The sequence below is a fragment of the Pezoporus occidentalis genome, unplaced genomic scaffold, assembly GCF_034315485.1.
Source record: "Pezoporus occidentalis ecotype Australia unplaced genomic scaffold, CSIRO_AGI_Poc_V1 ctg118, whole genome shotgun sequence".
Lineage (NCBI taxonomy): Eukaryota > Metazoa > Chordata > Aves > Psittaciformes > Psittacidae > Pezoporus > Pezoporus occidentalis.
The window spans coordinates 5,051,928-5,072,270 of NW_026912972.1; the positions used below are offsets into that span (position 1 = coordinate 5,051,928).

Sequence of the window (20,343 nt, forward strand, 5' to 3'; positions counted from 1 at the left end):
CACCAGGAGACATTGTGTATTGAGACATGACGTGCGGAGCTTACACGTGAAACAGGGGCTGGGGAGGAGAGAAGGCAGGGAGAAGGGCAGTGCTGCACCCCAGGTGATACCATAAGTCATTAGCAAAGACAGTCCCATGGTCCTCCTACCTTCTGTGTCCTGAGGACGTCCTAGTTTTTTGCTGAACGGAAGGAACCTGTCCTTTGAGGGTGTAAGTTTGTACTGAGTGGGTCTCATTGCAAAACATGGTCACTCTTAGCCACCCTGTGTCAGCATGCCTGTATTCCTTATCATTTTTTGTTGTACACAGGTTCTTGAAACTTAAAAAACTAAAAACCAGAATTTGCTCATGGTGGAAACTCAGAAAATCAAGCTAAAACCCTCTTTGAAACAGTATGGAAAACACAACAGACTGGCAGTCTTATTAGGGATGCCTGGCAGTGTTCAAGGCCAGGTTGGATGGGGCTTGAAACAACCTGGTCTAGTGGAAGGTGTCCCTGCCCTTGGCAGGGGGGTGGAACCGGATGATCTTTAAGGTCCCCTCCAGCACAAATCACTGTGATTCTGTGATTCTAACAGAGTTTTACATCTGCCTTATCTGCGATGAGCTCAGGATGTACATGATCTAATCGTGTACATGATTTAACCTTATTCTTGCACAAAAGATGTCAACAGCAGTTTTCATCTCCTGGGAAGATGGAAGGGCAATCAAAGCTCCCCTAAGGTATCCCAGAGCAACTGTATCCTCATCACACGTATCCTACACCATGTGAGCAGAGTTTCTTATCTTGTGCGTGGAAAGTTTATTCTTTTCAGGTGAACTCTAGGACATACATATTCCACTTGTACCCATTTCTGAAATTATAATTGTCACAAGGAATTCTGTAAGCACTTTTTAGGGGAAAAAAAAATAGATATGGATGAGTCCCACAGCTGGTATAACACATTTTATGTCAGCTAAGCCACATTCTTGTCCCAGTTAAAAGTGTTTTGTGCCATTAGTGCTGGCAGGGAAGCTCACGTTTGTTAGAATAAATGGAGCAGGAGCTGATGCACCAAAAAGAAAAGTATTTATGTCCTGCACAGGGATCTACTGAGAGAAATGGGTCTGTTTGAAGATGAGCAGCCAAAGTTCTTCCTGACCTTTCAAAACTCAAGACTTTTTTCATTGCAGCCAGTTGAGAGTATTTGAAGAAGATGGGAATATGTTGGTCAGAAAATGCTGACTTGCTGAAACATCCATAAGAAATAGGCCAATTATAGCAAACTTGCTGTTTGTACATTAAAAAAGGTCAGGAAAAAACCTTGGAAGGATCAAATGCCATAGTTTAATGCTTTCAAAATGAACTCACTTAAATCTGGGAGGGAAAAGGGGGTGACATGGTTTTGGGTGTAGATCTTCAGTTTATCATTTCAAGTAGGAAAGACAGGAAACAAAGGAGCTTTTTTTCTCAATGAATTATTTCAGACAACCTGCTCGGATCTTTATTAAAATCAGAAAGTGTTTGCAGCTTTGACATTTTTTCCGCATTTGAGTAAGAGAGGAGTAGCAGAAATAGCTCCCCATTGTAATGGGAAAGAAACATCCTTCCTCCTTGCCAGAGTAAGTGGTCAGCTCCAGGATGGTATTAATATACTCCTCTGGGGTTAGATGCCTTTGGGACCAGCACCTTCTATGCCTGGTGGGAGAGGGCTGCTGGCACCCAGTGCTTCTTGGAAAACCCTCTGCACTTTGCAGGATGAGGTCTGCAGGCTTTGCTATTTGCAAAGCTGTTTGCACTTTGGATTGCACTTTCTTGTCTGATTGAAATGGATGGGAAATGTCAGGAGGTGTGGGTGGAAGAGCCCTCGTTCAATACTGCTTCAGTATTCCTGAGTCTCATTATCTCTGGTCAGTGCATTTGCCTGGTTTCTGGCTTGTGAACCAAAATACCAGTGTGCTTTCATGCCATCCCCTCTCAGCTCTCACCACCTACACTCAGGACTACAAAACCCAGGGAATGAATAATCCCCCCCTCAGCTCCTTGGGCTTGCCTGTGCCCAGGGGCTGGGGAATGCACTGCAGCTGACATGCAGCGTGTCAGTGCCAGCTCGGTCTGCAAGTCAAAGGCTCTGATTTCACAAGGCCAAGCCAGCATTTGGTGTTCCTTCCAGAAAAGCCTCGTTCTCCCATCTCTGACTCATCGCAGCCCCCTCTGACGTCCGAGGGACTTCTTCTGCATGAGGATTATTCATCTGAACTGAGTCCGCAGCAGCATCCCATGCGTCATCCCTTATCTCCCAGCAAGCAGAGGCCGGCAGTCGCGCCAGCACTGTGGGCACCGGCCCCTTTCCAACAGCACAGCAGTCGCAGACCTGCCCTCTGGGTTATGGATCAGGGCAGTGGCTGCCAACTATTGATGACTGAATTTAGCTTGGTTTCATTTAAGTTGCTGTGGTTGATGTGCATGAGGCTCTGGTACCCTCACTGTGCTACAAGGAAAGAATCAAGAGACTCTTTGGTTGCTTTTCAAGCTGTGTCAGACAAAAAAGAAATGTATTACAGGAAATGTCAAATGGTAATTAATAAGGACTTGGAAAACTGTGATTAAAAATGGAAACCTGTCTGCAATAATAACAATTAGATATATTTGCTATATTTTGCACTGAAATCATTTTTTTTCTTGGCTGCATTCGTGCTCTCCTAAGAGCAAACACTGATCCAGTTCGTGAGACTGGCGTAAGCTGGCCTGACTGCCTTGCTCCGAGGGAAATACCCATGCTTTTTCAACAGCTGAGGATTTGCTCCCCTCTGTCATGTGTTCTAACAGCTTGACAGTGAAGTTGTTACAGCAAAAAATAGCGAGAGCCAGTTCCTGCACCCATATCAGCTGGCCTCATGCCCTCCAAATCAGAGGATGCTGTTGCCATTACCTCTGCAAGGCAGCATTTCCCTTTAGGATGAGCAGTGAGTCCAAAGGTGAAGTAACAGCCAGCCGTCCTCCCAGCAAGCATTTGTCTAGGCAGGGAAATTGTCTTAGAGGGTCTGCACACCCCATACATTGCTGCTCTGCCTCCTTTGGTTTGCTGCCAGATTTTGCCAAAAAGGTCTTGCCAAGATCAGAGTAAGGGACTTGAGAAACATAGAGGGGCTGTGCTTGGTTCTGCTCTCCTGGTGCTCAGTCTGACCCTCCCAGACCCCCTTCTTGAACCGTTTCACTCTTACTTGAGGGACTTCCCTGCCCAAATGGTCACTTGGGTTTCCCAAGTGGGTCACCTGGTAAAATAAAGGTAATTCCTTTTATTTACAGACTTCACCTAGCTTGTATCTATGGCTCTAAAGGCCTGGGAAGTGGTGATGGAAGGGGAATGGCCTCAAAGGAAGGGCTTATAAACCCCCAGAAGGAGGCCTTCAAGGATGCCAGAGAGGGACTCCTCATCAGGGACTGTAGCAATAGGACAAGGGGGAATGGGTTTAAACTTCAACAGGGGAGATTTAGACTAGGTATAAGGAAGAAATTTTTCACTATGAGGGTGCTGAGGCGCTGGCACAGGGTGCCCAGAGAAGCTGTGGCTGCCCCATCCCTGGCAGTGTTCAAGGCCAGGTTGGACACAGGGGCTTGGAGCAACCTGCTCTAGTGGAAGGTGTCCCTGCCCATGGCAGGGGTTGGAGCTGGATGAGCTTTAAGGTCCCTTCCAACCCAAACCACTCTGTGATTCTATGATTCATTAGGGAGCTGGGTTAGACTGCCCAGTGGCAAAAGTCAGCTCCCAGTCAGCCACTGTTGAAGTGGCCACTAGCAATGAAAAGCCCCTGGCCTCATTTTATCACTCAGCACCATCACTGGTGGCTTTTAATTAAGGCAGAAGACAGTTGTGGAGGGCACAGGAGGGGCAGAGATGCTGGGAGGAATTGGCTGTGGTATAAATAAGATGCTGGGGAGAGGAGGGAGAGAAGGTGTGCACAGCGAGGGTGCCTGGCATGACAGCACTAATTGGCTTTATGTAGACATCTGTGCCCCTCCTTTCCCCTGCTTTTTTCCAGTGAGTACAAAAGGAGCCAAAAATATATCTTCTTTGGGCCCCCCTGCAGGATCTCAGCTGCAGTAGGGAGGGGAGCTGTCTTGAAAGTGCTGGGGCGATGCTGTCTTCAAAACAAACATTTCCCTGCCTTACTTCTGAGATTAAAACCCCTTTCTGAGACAGCCGCAGTGGTTCTTACAGCCCCCTGGATGCTGACTTTCTCACCATGGTCTCTGTGGAGGAATAAAGGGGAGAAAAGAAAAAAGAAAAAAAAGCAAGGGGAAGGAATGCAAAGCCAAACTAATGGAGTATCTTCTGACATCGGCAAGTTTTCATCTTCCAAGGTCAGCCCTGATTTCATTCAGAGAGTGCTTTGCTCTTTGTAGCAGTTTTGGTTGTTGCAGCCATACATACAAAGGACCATCTGGAAACCTGTTCCTAACTTTAGCAAGCATTAACATCGGGTCGTCCTGAGCCCACATTTGTTTGCTGGCTGCAGCAGCTCCGTGCTGAGCTTACTTGGGCTTATGCTCATATTCCTGACAAGCCCGGGACTGGGAGCAAGCAGGCTGGGTGTGCACAAAGCCTTCGAGCTTCCCCAGCAGTTTTTACTTTAGTTGTGGGGTCTGGGCTGGTTTGGATTTTGGGGTGGGTTTTTTTCCCATCTCTTTTTACTGCATGTAATTGTTGGGCTCAGCTTTTGGTATATGTATTCAGGAGTACAAGAGCGTGTTTCAGTTTGAAATTAGAAAATGCTCAGAGGTATAATCAGGTCCTTCCACAGTATTTAATTATCCATAATTAAAGGCATCTACACAAAGCACCAGATTTTCAAAGACTATTCTTGTGTTACATTGCTAATGAATTAAGTAATTAATTGGCATTGAAAAAATACAATAGAAAACATCAATCTCTTAAAGTAGAGCATTTTTTTAGGCGTTTTATAAAATCATTAACTTGTATAAGGTCAGTAGCTGTTGTAATGTCTAAATCCCCCTTCTGGCTTCAAAAACATTTCCAAAGGACAAAATGAATGCTGGAAAACAAGGCAGGGAATACTTGCTAAAGAGTGTGGAAACACTTAGATATGGGAAATTTCATTTAGAAGTCATTGCCCATCACTTTGCTGCTCTGTCCTGCAGTTCCTTTCCCTTGCCAATAGAGGCTGAACCAATTTCCGTCACATTTGAGAGCCCAATTTGCAGCCTCAAACCTGTCGTGTTCCTACAAGTTTCATTAAAAATGGTTGTTTGCCAGCTTTAGTTGTACTAACCCACATCCCCTCAAGCAGGGCACTGCCTCTGTGCCTAAGTTTCCCCTTTGCACTTCCCTGCCCTGTGGGGATGCTGTGATGATAAACAGGCTCTTGGTTGCAAGTCATTCAGATACTATGATGGCACCAAGACCAGAGTGTGAGCAATAGTTTTATCTAGTGCTTAAGGAATAAAACCAGCCCAGGGTAATGAAACATTCTGAAAATTTGGGAAGGGGAGGGATGCAGAAACACGTATATCCACCATAAATTTTCCCCAGCTTTTCATCATTCCTAGCTGCTGCCGTATGGATAACCATCCTGTCCTGGTACATCAGCATATCATATGGCATCTGCCAGAGTGTAAAAGACCATATAGACTGCGGTAAAGCATTTTGTAGTGGCACACGGAATTATTAGTAAAGGAAAGGGTGATCCTTTTCCATGTCATGCTTCCATTCAATGCAACTATTCACATGCAAAACCAGCACCACTCATTTTCTTTTTATTAGCAACCTGGCTCTTTGCATGGCACCATCAGAAAGCATTGTGGAAATGCCATGGATACCATTAAATTCAGGTAGCGTAACGGGAAGAGCAAAATCTGGGGACAAACGTGGTTTAAAGCTGTTTCTGCAGCTGTTGGAGAAACCAGGGCAGGTCCCAGCAGAAGGGTTTAGGAGCATGTTTATTCCAGAAGCATCAACCTCTGTGTGTCCCATCTGTCCATTGGAGCGAGGTGTGCCCATCCTTGCAGTGGTTTGTGCTCCTGGTGTGTGCACTCGAGATCCATCCATCCATCCTGCCTCTTCCTCCTCCTCCTGTTTCTTCAGGAGCTACAGATTTCAGCAGAGCAGTGCCATGTCTTCTCTCTCTAACACCAAGCTTATCAGTTGCCTGGGGATGGGTTGGAAGGGAGATGTTTGCTCAAGTTTCCTTTTATGTGTGCCAGGCAAGTAATTCCCCAAGCAAATGAAGAAATTACGTTTCTGCCATTGTGGTTATTCCCTTTCTCCAGGTAATTAGTCTTTTGTATGAATGTGCATAAAAGTGGGAGCTCTGCTGCTGCAACCTGACCTGAATTTATACAGTTGAATTAAAGGCAGATCCAAAGGCTGATGCCACTTGGCTGTGTAAAACACGAGAACAGTCTGTCCTGTGACTGGAAGGGGAGCCTTTGGTGCCTGAATTAAACTTTAGCTTTTATACATGTTCATTAAATTTACTTTTCAGTTGTTTCTGTGTCTGTCATTGTGGAGGGAAGGAGGCTGAGGAGTGGTGGTGAAGATGGCAGGAGATGGGCCTGCTGGGTCACACAAAGTCTGAAAATTGGATTGTGCTCAATATTGGCAGCAGAAAACCCAACTCTAACATGAGAGTAGAAAGAAACGGTTTCAGCAGCAGCTCTCAAATGAAAAGTTTTTGCTTTGCTTTGAAGTTCCATTTCTAACATGATCCTGTGTTCAAAACCTTCATCAGAAAAATCTGTCACCAGGTGGGGGGAAAAAAAGGACCATGCTGATGCTCTCAAGCATCACATTTCATCTCATGGGGGCAGGAAGGTATAAAGACATTTTTCTGCCAATTGACACATTCCCACAGTCATCTGGATTGCTCTATTTTCCTGACAGGAGCTGAAGGCTTGTCCTGAGCATGCAATGGTCTCCTGCAGCTAAAGAAACCCTTCTTCCCCTTCACAAGGGGTTTGTGCAGAGGTTTATCATATCAACAGGCAACCATTGCCAGGACTAACGTGCGTGGTGGGGTGACTGTCCTTGTGCATTAATAACTGCTGTAGTTTCATTACCCAGCAGTGAGTTGGGTTTTCAGTAGACTGCACGTCTAAATGCACAACTCAGGTAATCCTGGTTCTTCCTCCCCACCCCTGTATTGCATTTTTTTCCTCCTGTTTTATACAAAATTAGCACAGTCACAGTTTCCACTTCATTTATGACTGATATGAATAAAAACCAGCCCATAAAACATCATGCACAGCTGTAGTGAACAAGTTAGATTCAATTCTGGCTTTATATTGAGTTGACATGCAGCCAGCTCTCTTCCATACATCATCTGTGATTGCAGTTAAGAATGAAATACTGTTTTAATTCTTATACCGAATGTGTTTTTTTTTTCTGAAGAAAGAAGACATAAAAATGTTAAAATGGGCCATAAAAATCATTATATTTTCACACTGAGCACAACCAAGAGGTGAATAAGTTGGCTAAAAGCTGGAAAGACGCAAAGAAAAAGTCCCAGTTGTTATTCTTTTGTTGTTAACCTTTGCCTTTGAATGGAGAAACCCAGGCAGAGAGCAAAGACCTGGTACTTTGGCAGTCTGGGGATCTTTTGCCCACTTGCTTCCCTGGATAAGGGTTTCTTCTCACGTCTGCGTGGACAAAGAGCTGTTGCTGCCTGCTGGAGCTGCTGCTCCCTACCTGTGTCCAAGTACGGCGCCTTGGGACGTGCCTCAGCACTGTTTCAGTGGGCAGGATGAACCTCCAGCTGAGTCCCTGTCTGAGTTTGCCCCTCTGTATCCCAATTCCTTTCATGGGTGACCTGGGAAATACTCACTGCAAGGGCACGATCACCTGGACGGAGCTTGTCCCACAGCATGCATTGTCCCATGGCTGCTCTCAGTACCCAAGCTGGTGAGGTGAAGGCAGCAGAAACACAACAGCATGTTTTACACATATATACACAACACCCTCTGACTATATTTCTTGCCTTGGAAGTTCATTCTCTGGAAGGCCTAGCTTTTCTTCCCTTTGGCTGTTAATTTATCTGGTAATGTTGTTAGCTGAGGCACTATTTTAATGGTAGCCTTATTAATTGATTTCTTCTAAATTAACCTGATTCCAACTCCAAAAAAAAACCCACCTCACCTTATTTGCCATGCTTGAACCATTAAAAGAATTACTCTACCTTCAGTGCTGTTGGGGTTCATTTTGGGATATATCTATTTAGACAACTTTTTAAAAGCCTGAAAGGTTATAATGATGACCTAGGAGTAGCTGTCATTGCCTGCAATTGCCTGTGGAGTTTTTAAATGTGGGATTCTCCCAAAGCTTTATGCTGTCTGTAAAAAGTTAATCCTCTTTGTTTGGTCAGGTAAATGTTGAAACATGCATTTCTCACTTAATAGCTGGTTATTGTTGTCTTTGAGATGTTACTGGTTTTGTTCTTCAACCTTGAAGGTACACAGCAAAAATCTGATTCAGAAAAGCTGTTTTATATGCACAGTGTCTGCCTGTGCAATGCTAGGCACCTTGCCTGTGCGGGTTTTTTGCCATAAGCTAAACTTTTCAGTGCTGATTAAGGTATTTGCACATGGAGAGCCTTGTAAAATGAAGAAGAATTTAGTGTGCAAATCCCACAGGTGACTTTGAAAATGCCAAGCAGCGTTGCATATTAAAAGAGGGGAGGAAAACCCTATACTTCAGGCTAGGTCTGTAGCCCTGTGATTTGATCTTCTGGTGTCTGAGGAGTGATGCTAAGACATGCCATGTCTTTGGTGGCAGTAGTTAGACTTCAACACTGCCCTCAATTTGGGCATATTTGAGTCAGCAGGGTGGGTAAATTATGAATGTGATACTAGCTATTAATTTGCGCTGCAGCAATGCCCAGCCTTGCTGCTTAGCAGTCCATAACCCATCACTGAGTGAGGAACCCAGTAAAAACGGGGAGACTGGGGATGAAGTTTTTGCAGGAGGTAGAAGTGCCCTCAGATGTGCTCCCAGCTTTGATTTCAGTTCACCTGGGATCAGAAACAAATAGGCTGGGGGAGATGCCTATACAATGAGGTGAATGCCCTGAATCTATAGCAGCAGGAAGCATGCTGCTTGCCCTATTTATTTTAGCGTGCCTAGATCAGTTTTACTGGGTTATCTGCACTAGTTCAGATGGTTTAACCTGATTAAAAAGATGTGTTCTCACAGTTGAGACTCCTAGTAGTTTATTACCATTTCTCACTCCGCAATATTCCTGCTGGAGGAAAAGTTCTGCTCCTTCTGGGCTTTAACCCTTGGAAGTGCCTAGTCTGACATCTCCTCATACCCACTGGTGACAGCACTGGCTGTAAGTCATTGGCAGCGCTCGTGGCTGATCTGTTTCCTGCAGATACCTGTACTGAATATGTGGTTTTCTGCATCATCTGTATGCTGTCTTCCCTGCACTGAACTGTGCCCAAAGGTTAATGCAGAGCTTTGCTGCTGCCCCTCATGGCCAGAGCTATGTATCAGAAAGCAAGCAAAGGTGCTGCCCAGGGATGGGCAGGTTGGAGGTGACCATCAACCTTTGGGCTTGGTTCCCCCATCATCGTGCTCATCCCACAAGCACAGCAGATGAAGGGGGAAGTGGGGCTGCAGTTTTCAACTGGTGCTTTTTAAGTGTCTTTATTTAACTTGCTGAGTGATAATCTCAAGTCTGTCCACACAGCTTGGATCTGTATTGGCCCTGGTAGACGTCAGCACTCCTAAACAGACTGCTTTTAAATTGCACCCGTAGATCTTCCTTGCACCAAAACATTCCTGTTCCAGTATTTAGTTATGCCTCCACATCAAATTAAGTAACTGTGCTATCAATAAGGAGGAGTAATGCAGTGTATTCCCTTCTGGATGTCTCCCTGTCCCTTGTTTGTTTACTGCTCCTGATTAAGACAGAAAACGAGCTATCAGTAATTTTCTAACCATGGTGCAAAGCAGTGGGGATTAAATCAGTCTGTGCCACTGGGAGCCAGGTCATAATTCAGGGAACTCGAGTGGGTCCCTTGCATCCATTATATACTCCAAGGCAGTGGGTGCTTGGGGTTGTCTGAGCAAAGCCTGGATGATGTGGGGTTGGACTCTGAAGGTGACCTCTGAAGGTCCCTTCCAATCCAAACTATGCTATGGTTGTATGTAAACATCGCTGCATGGGGAGAGCCAGAAGGTGGTGGGGGGCTCCAGGAGATCCTTGTCCCACTGGGCTGGCTGAGAGCTGCAGGTGTGGTTTACCTTATTTTATGGCTTTATTGCTGGCAAAAGTCAGTGGGAAGGCTCCTGTTGCCCTGAATTTAGCTTTTCAGCTCGGTCTTTTTAATGCACTCCCTTTAATGATGTAGGGCTTGCTTAGAGTAAGGAACTTGGATTTAATTTGGATACTGAAGATGTATTTTTTAATGCAGAGATTAAATAAGCTTTAGGCATCTTCAGACACCCAGCAATGTGAATTATGGCTGGAAAAGTCTCTCATGTAAATAGGCAATGCTTGAGAAGGGCTGTTAGCATCATCTTGTGAGGAGTGAAGTATGCAGGAAGGATGGAAAGAGCTGCAGAAAGCTATGGAGGAGATTAATCCTTTGGGGAAGTGATGTGTAAGACTGAAAGCCTGCAGGTGGAAAGGAGATACCACCACTTGACTGCAGGGAGCTTTTAGCCAGAGCCAGTGGGGTCTGTCCACAAATAAATAAAGAAAAGGTTCACATTTTGTGATATTTTAGGCAATGGAGTGAAACTGGAGGCATTTATTGGAGATGCCGTCTCCCCATGGGTGGCTGGACAGGGTGGTAAGGGAAAAGTGAACCTTCCACCTTGGGGTCACCTTGAGGAAGTGACACTTGTTACCACAGCTACGAGCCATCATTATGGGATACTCTGCCTAAAAGTGGAAACACCCCAGGCAGAAGGTGGCCTTGTTGCCAAAACATCACTTGGTCCAACATTGCATGTATCTGTATGTTAGTTCCTCTCATCAGAGAGGGCAGGAGTGACATACCCACCTGGCTGGAGCTGTCTGTGCTGGTGAATGGAAACGGAAGCAGGCTGAAATGTGATGGGAAAGCTTGCACAAACCTCTTGTCCTTCCAGGAAAACACTGGCTGAAAGGAAATGAACAAGAGGGAAAAGAAAAAAAAGGCCATAGGAAGTGTGTATTTCAGACTCCCTTGGTTTTGCTTGTGTGTATGCACACACCCCGTGTCCATGCATTCTTTTCAGATTTTAAAATACCAGCAGCAACCATAAAAAAGAGGCATAAAGCAATTCCTGAGGTTTATGAATGGCAGAGGGACTGGGGTGTGTGTGTGTGTGTGTGTGTGTGTGTGTTCTGGGGCTATCACTAGCCATTACTTGCTTACATCTCCTGTCCAAAGTTTCCCATGCCTACCTTGGTTTTCATCCCTCAGCTCATGGAGAAGGATGGGACGAAACTCAGTGATTTCATAGAATCATCACAGAATCATAGAATGGTTTGGGTTCTAAGGGACCTTTAAAGCTCATGTAGTTCCAACCCCCTACAATGAGCAGGGACATCTTCAACTAGATCAGGTTGCCCAGAACCACATCCAGCCTGGCCTTGAATGTCTCCAGGGATGGGGCATCCACCACGTCTCTGGGCAACCTGTGCCAGTGTTTTACCACCACTCATTCATGGGTCTTTTGCAAACAAAAAAGCACAGCTGCTTTTCACTTCCTCCCCCTATTCACCACCCACCCCACTGTGAGATGGAGCCTCCTCACCTGACAGATGTAGATGCAACATTTCTGGTATCTGCAGTGCTGGGTGGAGCTTCCTTCAACCACAGGATGCGATTGCTAACCAACAGGTCTGCAGCAGCGTGAGGAGGGGATGAGCAGATGATGGTTTGTTTGTGCTGGTGACCAGCTCTCACCTACCCATGCTGAAAACACTGACGTGCTCCAGCACTGAAATGTGCAGCTGATTAGCATTTAGGGTGCCAGATGGCTCTGCAAAGTGTTTTGCATAAAGCAGGGAGCACTGACACCTCCAGCATCTCCCGCTTACCTGCTGTAGGGACTTTTAATTTGCAGCAGTGAGGCTGGTGTGGTTTGGTAGACTCGACTTCTAGTCCTTTCCAAAGGCAGAGCAGCATCCACATTTCATTGAGGTGGTGGCTGAGGCATTGATGCAGCCTCCACATTTAGGTGGAGGCATCTTAGGAGAGCTCATCTGCTGCCAGTGAGTGTGAGTAGATTGGAAAGGGGCTTTCAAAGTCTTACTGGTGATCTGGATGGGGGCACTGACCTGAAACGGTCCCATTTCTCAGCCCTGCAGGAGCCTTTGTACAGGTTGGGTGGTGTTGGACTTAGGGGTCCAGGGGTGTATTTTCACCTGGTGTATGTATTGGGAACATGCCTGGTGAATGGATGTCCTTTAATCTGCAAAGAGCTGTGTCATCCATAGCCTGGAGGACATGGACATCACCTTGTAGAGCAGGGAAGAGGCAGAGCCACAGTGTACTCCCTTTCCTCCTGCAACTGCCAAGTGATTAGCCACAGACCAGGGATCTGACCTGGGCTCACCCCACACACAAGTGCCATGGTTATAGAATCATAGAACCATAGAATAATTAGGGTTGGAGTTAGGACCTTAAGATCATCCAGTTTGAACCTCCTGCCATGGGCAGGGACATCTCACACCAGACCATGTCGCCCAAGGCTCTGTCCAGCCTGGCCTTGAACACTGCCAGGGATGGAGCATTTACCGCTTCTCTGGGCACCCTGTGCCAGCGCCTCACCACCCTCACAGTAAAGGACTTCTTCCTCTTCTCCAACCTGAACTTCCCCCGTTTCAGTCAGAACCCATCATCCCTTGTCCTATCACTGCAGTCCCTGACAAAGAGTCCCTCTCCAGCATCTTTGTAGGCCTCCTTCAGATGTTGGAAGCTGCTCTCAGGCTTCCACGCAGCTTCTCTCCTCCAGGCTGAACAGCCCCAATTTTCTCAGTCTCTCTCTATCTGGCAGCTCTGTTCCTGATGTACCCTCAGGCTTCAGCCATGCTTTGAGCCAGGATCTTTGGCTTCAGCTTCTAACACAACAAAGCTCCAGAGCTATTATCTTTTGTTGGGGTTTCCAGCCCCTGCTGCAGAGCATCACCTAATTTAATTCTCAGTAAAGCAAAGCTCAGCATCGGCAGCTGGCTCACCTCCAGCTTCACCCGCTGCCTTTTCCTCCCTGTGAGGGCAGCAGGCAGTGCCAATACTAGCCAGTGAAAACAATACTACTTCTCAACTTATCAATTACAGCCACAAACTGAGCTCTTTTCTTGCAATCTGAAATGATTGGTTAAATAGCGTTGACAGAGCTCAATGAACATGTGAAAAGATCCTGCAGGATCAGCAGCAAGGAGCTGCGTTAACCCACAAAATGGGGCTGTCATCGAAAACAAGGTGCTGTTTTTTCTTCTCTCCCTGAGCACAGAGTTCAGCCTGGATGTGGAAAAAGCACAAGGTGCAGGCAGCTGGCAAGCCCTGCCCTCTGTGCCAGAGCCTGGGGATTGCCTGTATTTTTGATGTATTTTGCCTCTCTTTGTTGAGGAGTTGTCCACAAGCTTCCTTGTGTGGGTTTCGGGGTGTAATCCTCACCTGGCCATTACTTTGTGAGTGGTTGTTTCTGCCAAGCAATGCTGGATGCTGGTGTGGGAGGCTGCATGGCTTATGGCATGGGGGAGCATGGTGAAGATGCCTGTTTTGTGGAGACATGCAAAGGAAAATCCACCTACCCACTGAAAAGACACAGAAATGGCTCCTCCAGTTCCACGCAGATGACCAGCAGTAAGTTCCTGCTGTTGTATTCATGGTTGAGGTCCAAAAGCAAAGTCATCACGACAACATTCAGCTGGATGAGTGTCCGTGGGGTTGCTTTCAAGCACTAGCCATTCCTAAATAAGTGTCAGAAAACACCACTGTTTTCTGCTTATCCCTTGCAACTTACATTGTGGGACACATCAGAGGGGAGCCTAGGGGACAGGTTGCTATATTGAGTTGCTATTTAGCAGCTATCTAAACTACCAGTGCGAGGTAGGTAAGTGTAGCTATCAGCACCTCTCTCCTTGACATTGTTCATTGACTGAATAAGGTAAATTATCTTGGAGTCAACTTTAGTATTTCCTAAAGAGATGGGGAGGCTCCTAAAGTAGTGACTGGAGACATAGAATTATCACTGGAAAATATTTAACAAGAAAATACCACTGCTTGTGGAAATCAGATGTTGTACCATGAGAAGTTCCAGTGAAGGTGATGAGCTTTGCCTGGTGCAAGATCCTGTTCAGGACAAATCTGAATATCACAGTTGGCCTGAAGTGATTCGTGCTTGCGGTGGTGCTTAACATTTGATTTCCTTTTATTGCTTCTTTGCACACACAAAGCTAAATCCAGAGCTGCTGTAAGCTGTGAGCAAAGCTATTGAGTTCAGTAAAACCACCAGAGAAGTAACTGGGAGCAGCCTGAAGGCCACAGCCCCCAGGAGTCAGGCTGGTGTTCAGCACCAAGTCACCCCAAATCATCAGCATGACACTGCATGCATCAGACTGCACACTCCTGCTATTTCCAGCTTTAACTTGGCATCTGTGCAGTGTGCTCTGGAATTCACGTGTTTTCCTCCTCATCCCCATAGTGGTGTGGTGGGGACTGTGCAGAAGATGCAGTTTGCTTGTGAGCTGGAGTGGCTGCTCCTATTGCCTTTGGGCTGTGAGTTTTTTCCAGTTTGATAGGAAATGTCAGATCAAGGGGCTTTTGAGTTTCCTTATAACACCATCATGCCAGACTCCCAAGAGGACTTAATCTCACACCCTTGGGTAGCATTGCATGAGGTAGCAGGAATGCATTAATGCCTGAGCATGGGGTTAGATGTATTCCCTCCATACCAGTGGTGAAGTTCAGCAGCACAACATGGGTCATCACCCAGGCATCTGGTCTTACACATACAGTTGCAAACTTTGCCATCACTCTTCCCAAACAACAAACCATATGGGATTTTTCTAGCTCTCTCCCATCAAAGCAGCATCTGAATGTCCCTAATATATCTTCATAAAAATCTTCACAGTTGTTCTAGCAAACATCCTGGAGTTCTGTGGTCTGAGCATTAACTATGTTAAGCAAAGCAAATCTCACAATTACGGTGTCTGTGGGAGGAGCAAACTTGTCCCATCAGTCTCCCTGAGCAAGGAAAAGAGGATGATTACGGCCCTGTTTTTGTGGTTTAGGATGCTTTTACAAAGACCGGGACGACAGCCCTTGCCCAAAGCAGCTTCTTGTTCCTACTGCTATTATCATAAGTAAATGTGCTGACATGCTTGACATGTCATCAACTGTTTCTGAGCAGCATCTTCCTTTGAATAATAATTTTAAAAAACCAAACCCACATTGCTGTGCTGGTCAGTCTCATTCTTTGTGATCTTCTTTACATCAGTTGGGCACATCCTGGTCTCAGCCTGCTCCTCCAAGAAGCACAAAGCCACAGTGGGAGCAGCTCAGGACAGTCCCCAGCAGTGTGGGTTTGGGGCACTGAGCTTTTGAAATGCTGAGGGGCTTATCTAGGGGAGGGAAATAGAGAACCTAAAGGAGTCTGGTTAGCTGCAGAGCTAAAAAAGGATTGCTTTCTTGCTGTGAGATCCCATCATGGCTGCAGTTCCTCTCTAAGGCACATCATAAAGCCATATAGCATCCCCCAGTGCTGGATGTTACTGGAAGATCCCCTGGTGGCTTGTGCCATAGTATAGGAAATGCCACTTGTGGGCATATTTTCAATTGCATTTCAGCAGTGCAGTACCTCTCTGAGTGCATCTTTGTCATGCCTCAGCCACAAGTGTGATGCTCGCTGCATCCCGTTTTTGACAAACAGGATCCACTTTTCCAATATGAAGGTGGGGGAAGTTTAGATGGGGAAAAACAGGGAGGTGTGCTGGCTGATAGCAGTTGTGCTGGAAAGTTAATTTTCAGGGGGTGGAAATTCAAGTTGAATTCTCACAAATGGAGTGTGGAAAGCCACCTTTCCATAAGGGTGGGGAGTGGGGGTGCAGAAATGCTCCATCCAGCTTGCTGTGATGAGCAAAAGAAACCATTTCACTCTGGCAATGCAGAGGTGGCTATTTTGAGAAAGTGCTGGGGCAAAAGAAAGGTCCAGAGCAGTGGTAGTGTTTGTCTAAATTAAAAGTAAATGACAGAAGAGATGGATGTCCAAATGACCCCACTGGGGAAGCTCAAGAGGGAGAAGGAACCTGGGACTGCCAGGAGGAGAAAGGGCGGCTGTGGCCATGCAAGTTAAAATAAGCTTTTCCCCAGTTTGCAATACCGCATCAGCCAGTCCTAACTCACTGAGCCATCCTCTGCTGCTGTGGTGTTTCAGTGCAGGGATGCAGCTGACACCACATGAGGGGGTCACAGGGTCCCCAGACCCAGGTCAGACAGTGATGGTTGGCCCACCAGTGAGTGATAAAACAGGCTGGCTCCTGTCTTCACCAGCTTCCCATGTGGTTTCAGCCACATTGAATGAGCTCAGCACCCGGAGACATGTGTGGGTGACAAGGCAGTATTGGCTTCTCAAATGAGATAATTAACAGGCAGCCGCAGGGCAACAAGATGGAAAACACTCTTCCATTTTCCCTGCCACCCTCAGCTCCAGAGGAAGCTTTTTGTTTAAGTTTTAATGAAAAGGGTTCTTTGCTTGAGGGAGCGGGGGGGGGTTGGGGGGTGTTGGGGGGGAGCGCTGCCCATCCTGTGTGTCCCTGCCATCGGCAGCAATCAGAGCATCCTGTTAAAGAGGGACAGGAGCTGACTTCAACTTTAAATACAGCTATCTACCATTAGTGGCATTTTCATTGCGTTTGAACCCTGGACATGGAATGGCAGCAAATGAGCCAACCTGCTGGTGAAGCCCACGCTGGGTGTCACAACACAACAGCACCCATCAGGCTTGACGAAACAGAGTTAAACTCTGTGATGAAGAGCACAGGGCAGGCAGCAGCACAGCCAGTGCAGGGACCCGAGAGCCCTGTGAAGAAGTAACAATTTCAGTGGGTTGCCAGAGTAAAACTGCAGTTGGGATCACAGCCTTTCCAGCCAGAATCGTGTTTTCCAGAGAAATGCCAACTTTGGAAATTTTGAGCTTGTGACTTAAAACGAGTCATGACTTTTTCATGCATGTAAAGAAAAACATGTCTAGTATATGCATATGTGTACATAGTCTGTTTTTTCTGTATCACTGCATGCCCTTGACTGGTAACTCCTGGCTTTGAAATTCTTTGTGCTATGGAATGACTGAGGTTGGAGGGGACCTTTGGCGGTTGCCCAGCCCAAAGCAGACATCCCTGTGCTCAGTGCACTGCTCCGCAATTGCCAGCACTTCACCACAGCCTGAACTCTAGCTCAGCCAGTGGTGTTGCATTTCCTTCTTTGGAGCAAAAGCCTGCTTCTTCCTGGCATCCTGGTGGATTCACATGCTGGCTGGGCAAAGGAGGAGGCAATATGCTTGGAGAGACACAGGGCTTCCCTGCACCAGAGCCTGCCTTCCCAGGTCCTGTCTGTGGACAGAAGCAGCAGCCCTGGGGTACACCCACTCACCCCAAATTCTGCTCCAGGAGCCATCAGAGGCATCTTGCTCAGGCTCTTCTGTTGTGGCTTCACTGAAATAGATCTGAAAAGTTGCTACAGAGCTGATCTGCATTTGAGGAGGCCTTCAGTAAAGTCAAGAGGTTGCCTAAATGCAGACAACATCCAGGCACTGTTTGGCTCAGCAGCAACTTGCATTGTCTACATCTGGTTAAGCCCAGTCCTGTCAAACTCATGGTCTGTTGAGCTCGAACATAGGGTCTTGAGGAGCACCAATAAAGTCAGGGCACTAATAAATCAGGGAGATAAAATTAATAGTTCTGTGAGACTATAAAACATGAGAGCCCAGCACTGGGTTGGCTACAGCTCAGCCTGTTTCCAGCCATGCAGGGACCCTATTTTCCCTTTCAAACAGTCAAGCCTTACTTTAAACACTAACAACCTGCCTGTAATTTCAGGTCTGCACACACTGCCATCTATTGAATACAATTCGTGCACTGGAGGCATAGATTAAAACCAGTGGCCAGCTGAGGGGTGACATTTCAGAGCAGCACTCGAGCCACCAGACACTTTTGAAATGTCTTCATGCTTCACCTATACCATGCATGCAGCCACCTTAATTATTTTCCCCATGTACTGCGGCCTCTGCCATTAATTCCTGGCACTAACTGATGCAGGAGCAAGAGGGGAAGAGGAGAGGGTTTGCAGAGGGACAGCTGGGTGATGGGTATTTGTGGGACTTTTAAGAGAAGGAGGAAAGTAAGATCCTTGCTGGCTTGCTGCTTTGATGTTGTACAATACAGAAGTCCACAGCAATTAGCAGTAATGAGCAGATTAAAGGAATTGCCCTTGAGAAGACCCAGGTTTTATCAGAAAGCTTATCTGGAAGGTGAATTATTTTTGTTAATTTGATGCTATAAATCTTCTATGGCTAATAGTCCTGAGCTGGTGGGATTACTGGGCATTCAGGCATGGCTGCCATGGTCCTGAGGGATGAATTGGCTCCACTCCCTGCAGCTCAACGCAGTGTCATCTGGCAAAGGCTCATTTGTGTTTTGATGTTTGTCCTCATGGTCTTGTCCATCTCACAGCCAAATTTTAGGTGAAAGACTAAATTAAAGGACAGCTGAGTAGAAAAACCTGGGTGCATCAATGGGGCATCCAATGCTATTTGTATAAGGGGTGGGTATAGAAACAGGAGAAGGAAAGTTTTGAGGCCTTTTTATTTTCCCTTTAGTGCCTGAGGGCAGCCAGAAAAATGAGGCAAGTGATCAGCATGGGGTGAAGGTTGGCACCAAGCAGGCTGGGAGCACTGCTGCCGAGTTCAGCAGTGGCAGTGCAGCACTGGAGCACAGCAAGGAGCTGGGGCTGAGCACCTGCCTGCTCCCAGGTGCTGTGAGCAGGGCTGCTATGCCCAATTTAGAACCAAAAAGGTATTTATTCCTGTTACTCACGTGTGTTTCTGCAGGTCCAAACTGCTTTGCAGGAACCACGATAATTCCTGCCGGCATCGAGGTGAAGGTGGACGACTGCAACATCTGCCACTGCCACAATGGGGACTGGTGGAAGCCGGCGCAGTGCTCCAAGCGCGAGTGCCAGGGCAAGCAGGCTCTGTAGTGGAAAATCCCCTGTCAGTGGCACTGCTGGACAAGCAGTCCCCTGATGATGATGGTGACAATGATGATGATGACAATGGAACATCTTTGATGCTGCACATGCATCCGACCTCCCGCCAGCTGGAACAGGGTCACCAGCAAAACCTGCAAGAGTTTCACACAAGCAGAGGTTTTTACTTGTGGGGAAGGGTCTCCCTCTCCCTCCTGTCCTGCTCCTGTCCCGCTTTACACACTATGTATCCTTTATCTAGGTATCGACTCTGCTTTAGTAATTATCAGTGCTTCACAGGGACACGGTGGTCACATTTGGGGAGGACCGATGGAAAACAACCCACATAAGTTCTCAGACTGGTGATGCCTCCGACTGAGTCACTGCTGTCACTGTCTACAGTGTGGATCCTGGAGGTTTTCCACATTTATTTATTCAAGGATTATTTTGCTAATGTGATTTTTTTTTTTAAGATGCTTCCTAAGCTGTTATTGTCAGGACAATACAGCTGTGACTCAAGTGATGGATCATTTTGATTGTGTCTGTAATGGGCGCGTGGGGGTGTGTGTGTGTTAAGGACAGGAGGGAAGGGGAAAAAGGGGCTAAGAAGGAACCCTGACTGGAATGTAACCTGCAGAAAGACCATGGTGGATGCACAGGTATGCCACTGGACACCCAAGACACAAGCTGTATCTGTGTTACACTTTCTCCACTGAGTGGGGACAATAAAGTCAGACACCTACACAGTCACCGTGACCTTGATCAGACAACAAGCCAACACCGGCTGCATGGACCAGGCAGGGGTGGCGAGCCAGAATGGGCTGGAAGGGCACCAAGAAAGCAATGTGTTACCTGCGTTGTCTCTGTGGCTGGGGCGTCAGTGGTGGAGCAGAGGGAGGAGGGTCCCACCCATACCACAGCTCTGCTGGCTCTTAGGATGAGCCTTGCCCCATTTCTGTTTTGCTGGTGCTGGGGCTGCTTTCACTGGAGCCAAGGGCATCATTTCTGTGACTTCAGCGGCAGTGGGACGTGGCCACCACAAGTCAGAATTAAAACATCTGATCTCTCTCTGCCTATCGCCCTTAGGGAGCTTTGCAGAAGTGTCCCATCACTGCACCAGAGGGTGAGACCCGAGGGAGCTGCCCTGGCTCTCCCCCAGTTC

At 46.9% G+C, this 20,343-nt stretch overlaps 1 protein-coding gene across 2 annotated transcripts in view; it reads left to right on the top strand.

Moving 5' to 3' along the window:
- The window catches only part of VWC2L (von Willebrand factor C domain containing 2 like), a 53,077-nt gene extending 33,162 nt beyond the window's left edge, over window positions 1-19,915 (top strand). For both annotated transcript variants that reach the window (XM_062603451.1, XM_062603465.1), the window contains one exon: window positions 19,045-19,915. In XM_062603451.1, the coding sequence (XP_062459435.1) occupies window positions 19,045-19,193 (149 nt within the window). In that variant the 3' untranslated portion in view covers window positions 19,194-19,915. The remainder of the gene's footprint in view (window positions 1-19,044) is intronic.
- Window positions 19,916-20,343: the final 428 nt, after the last annotated feature.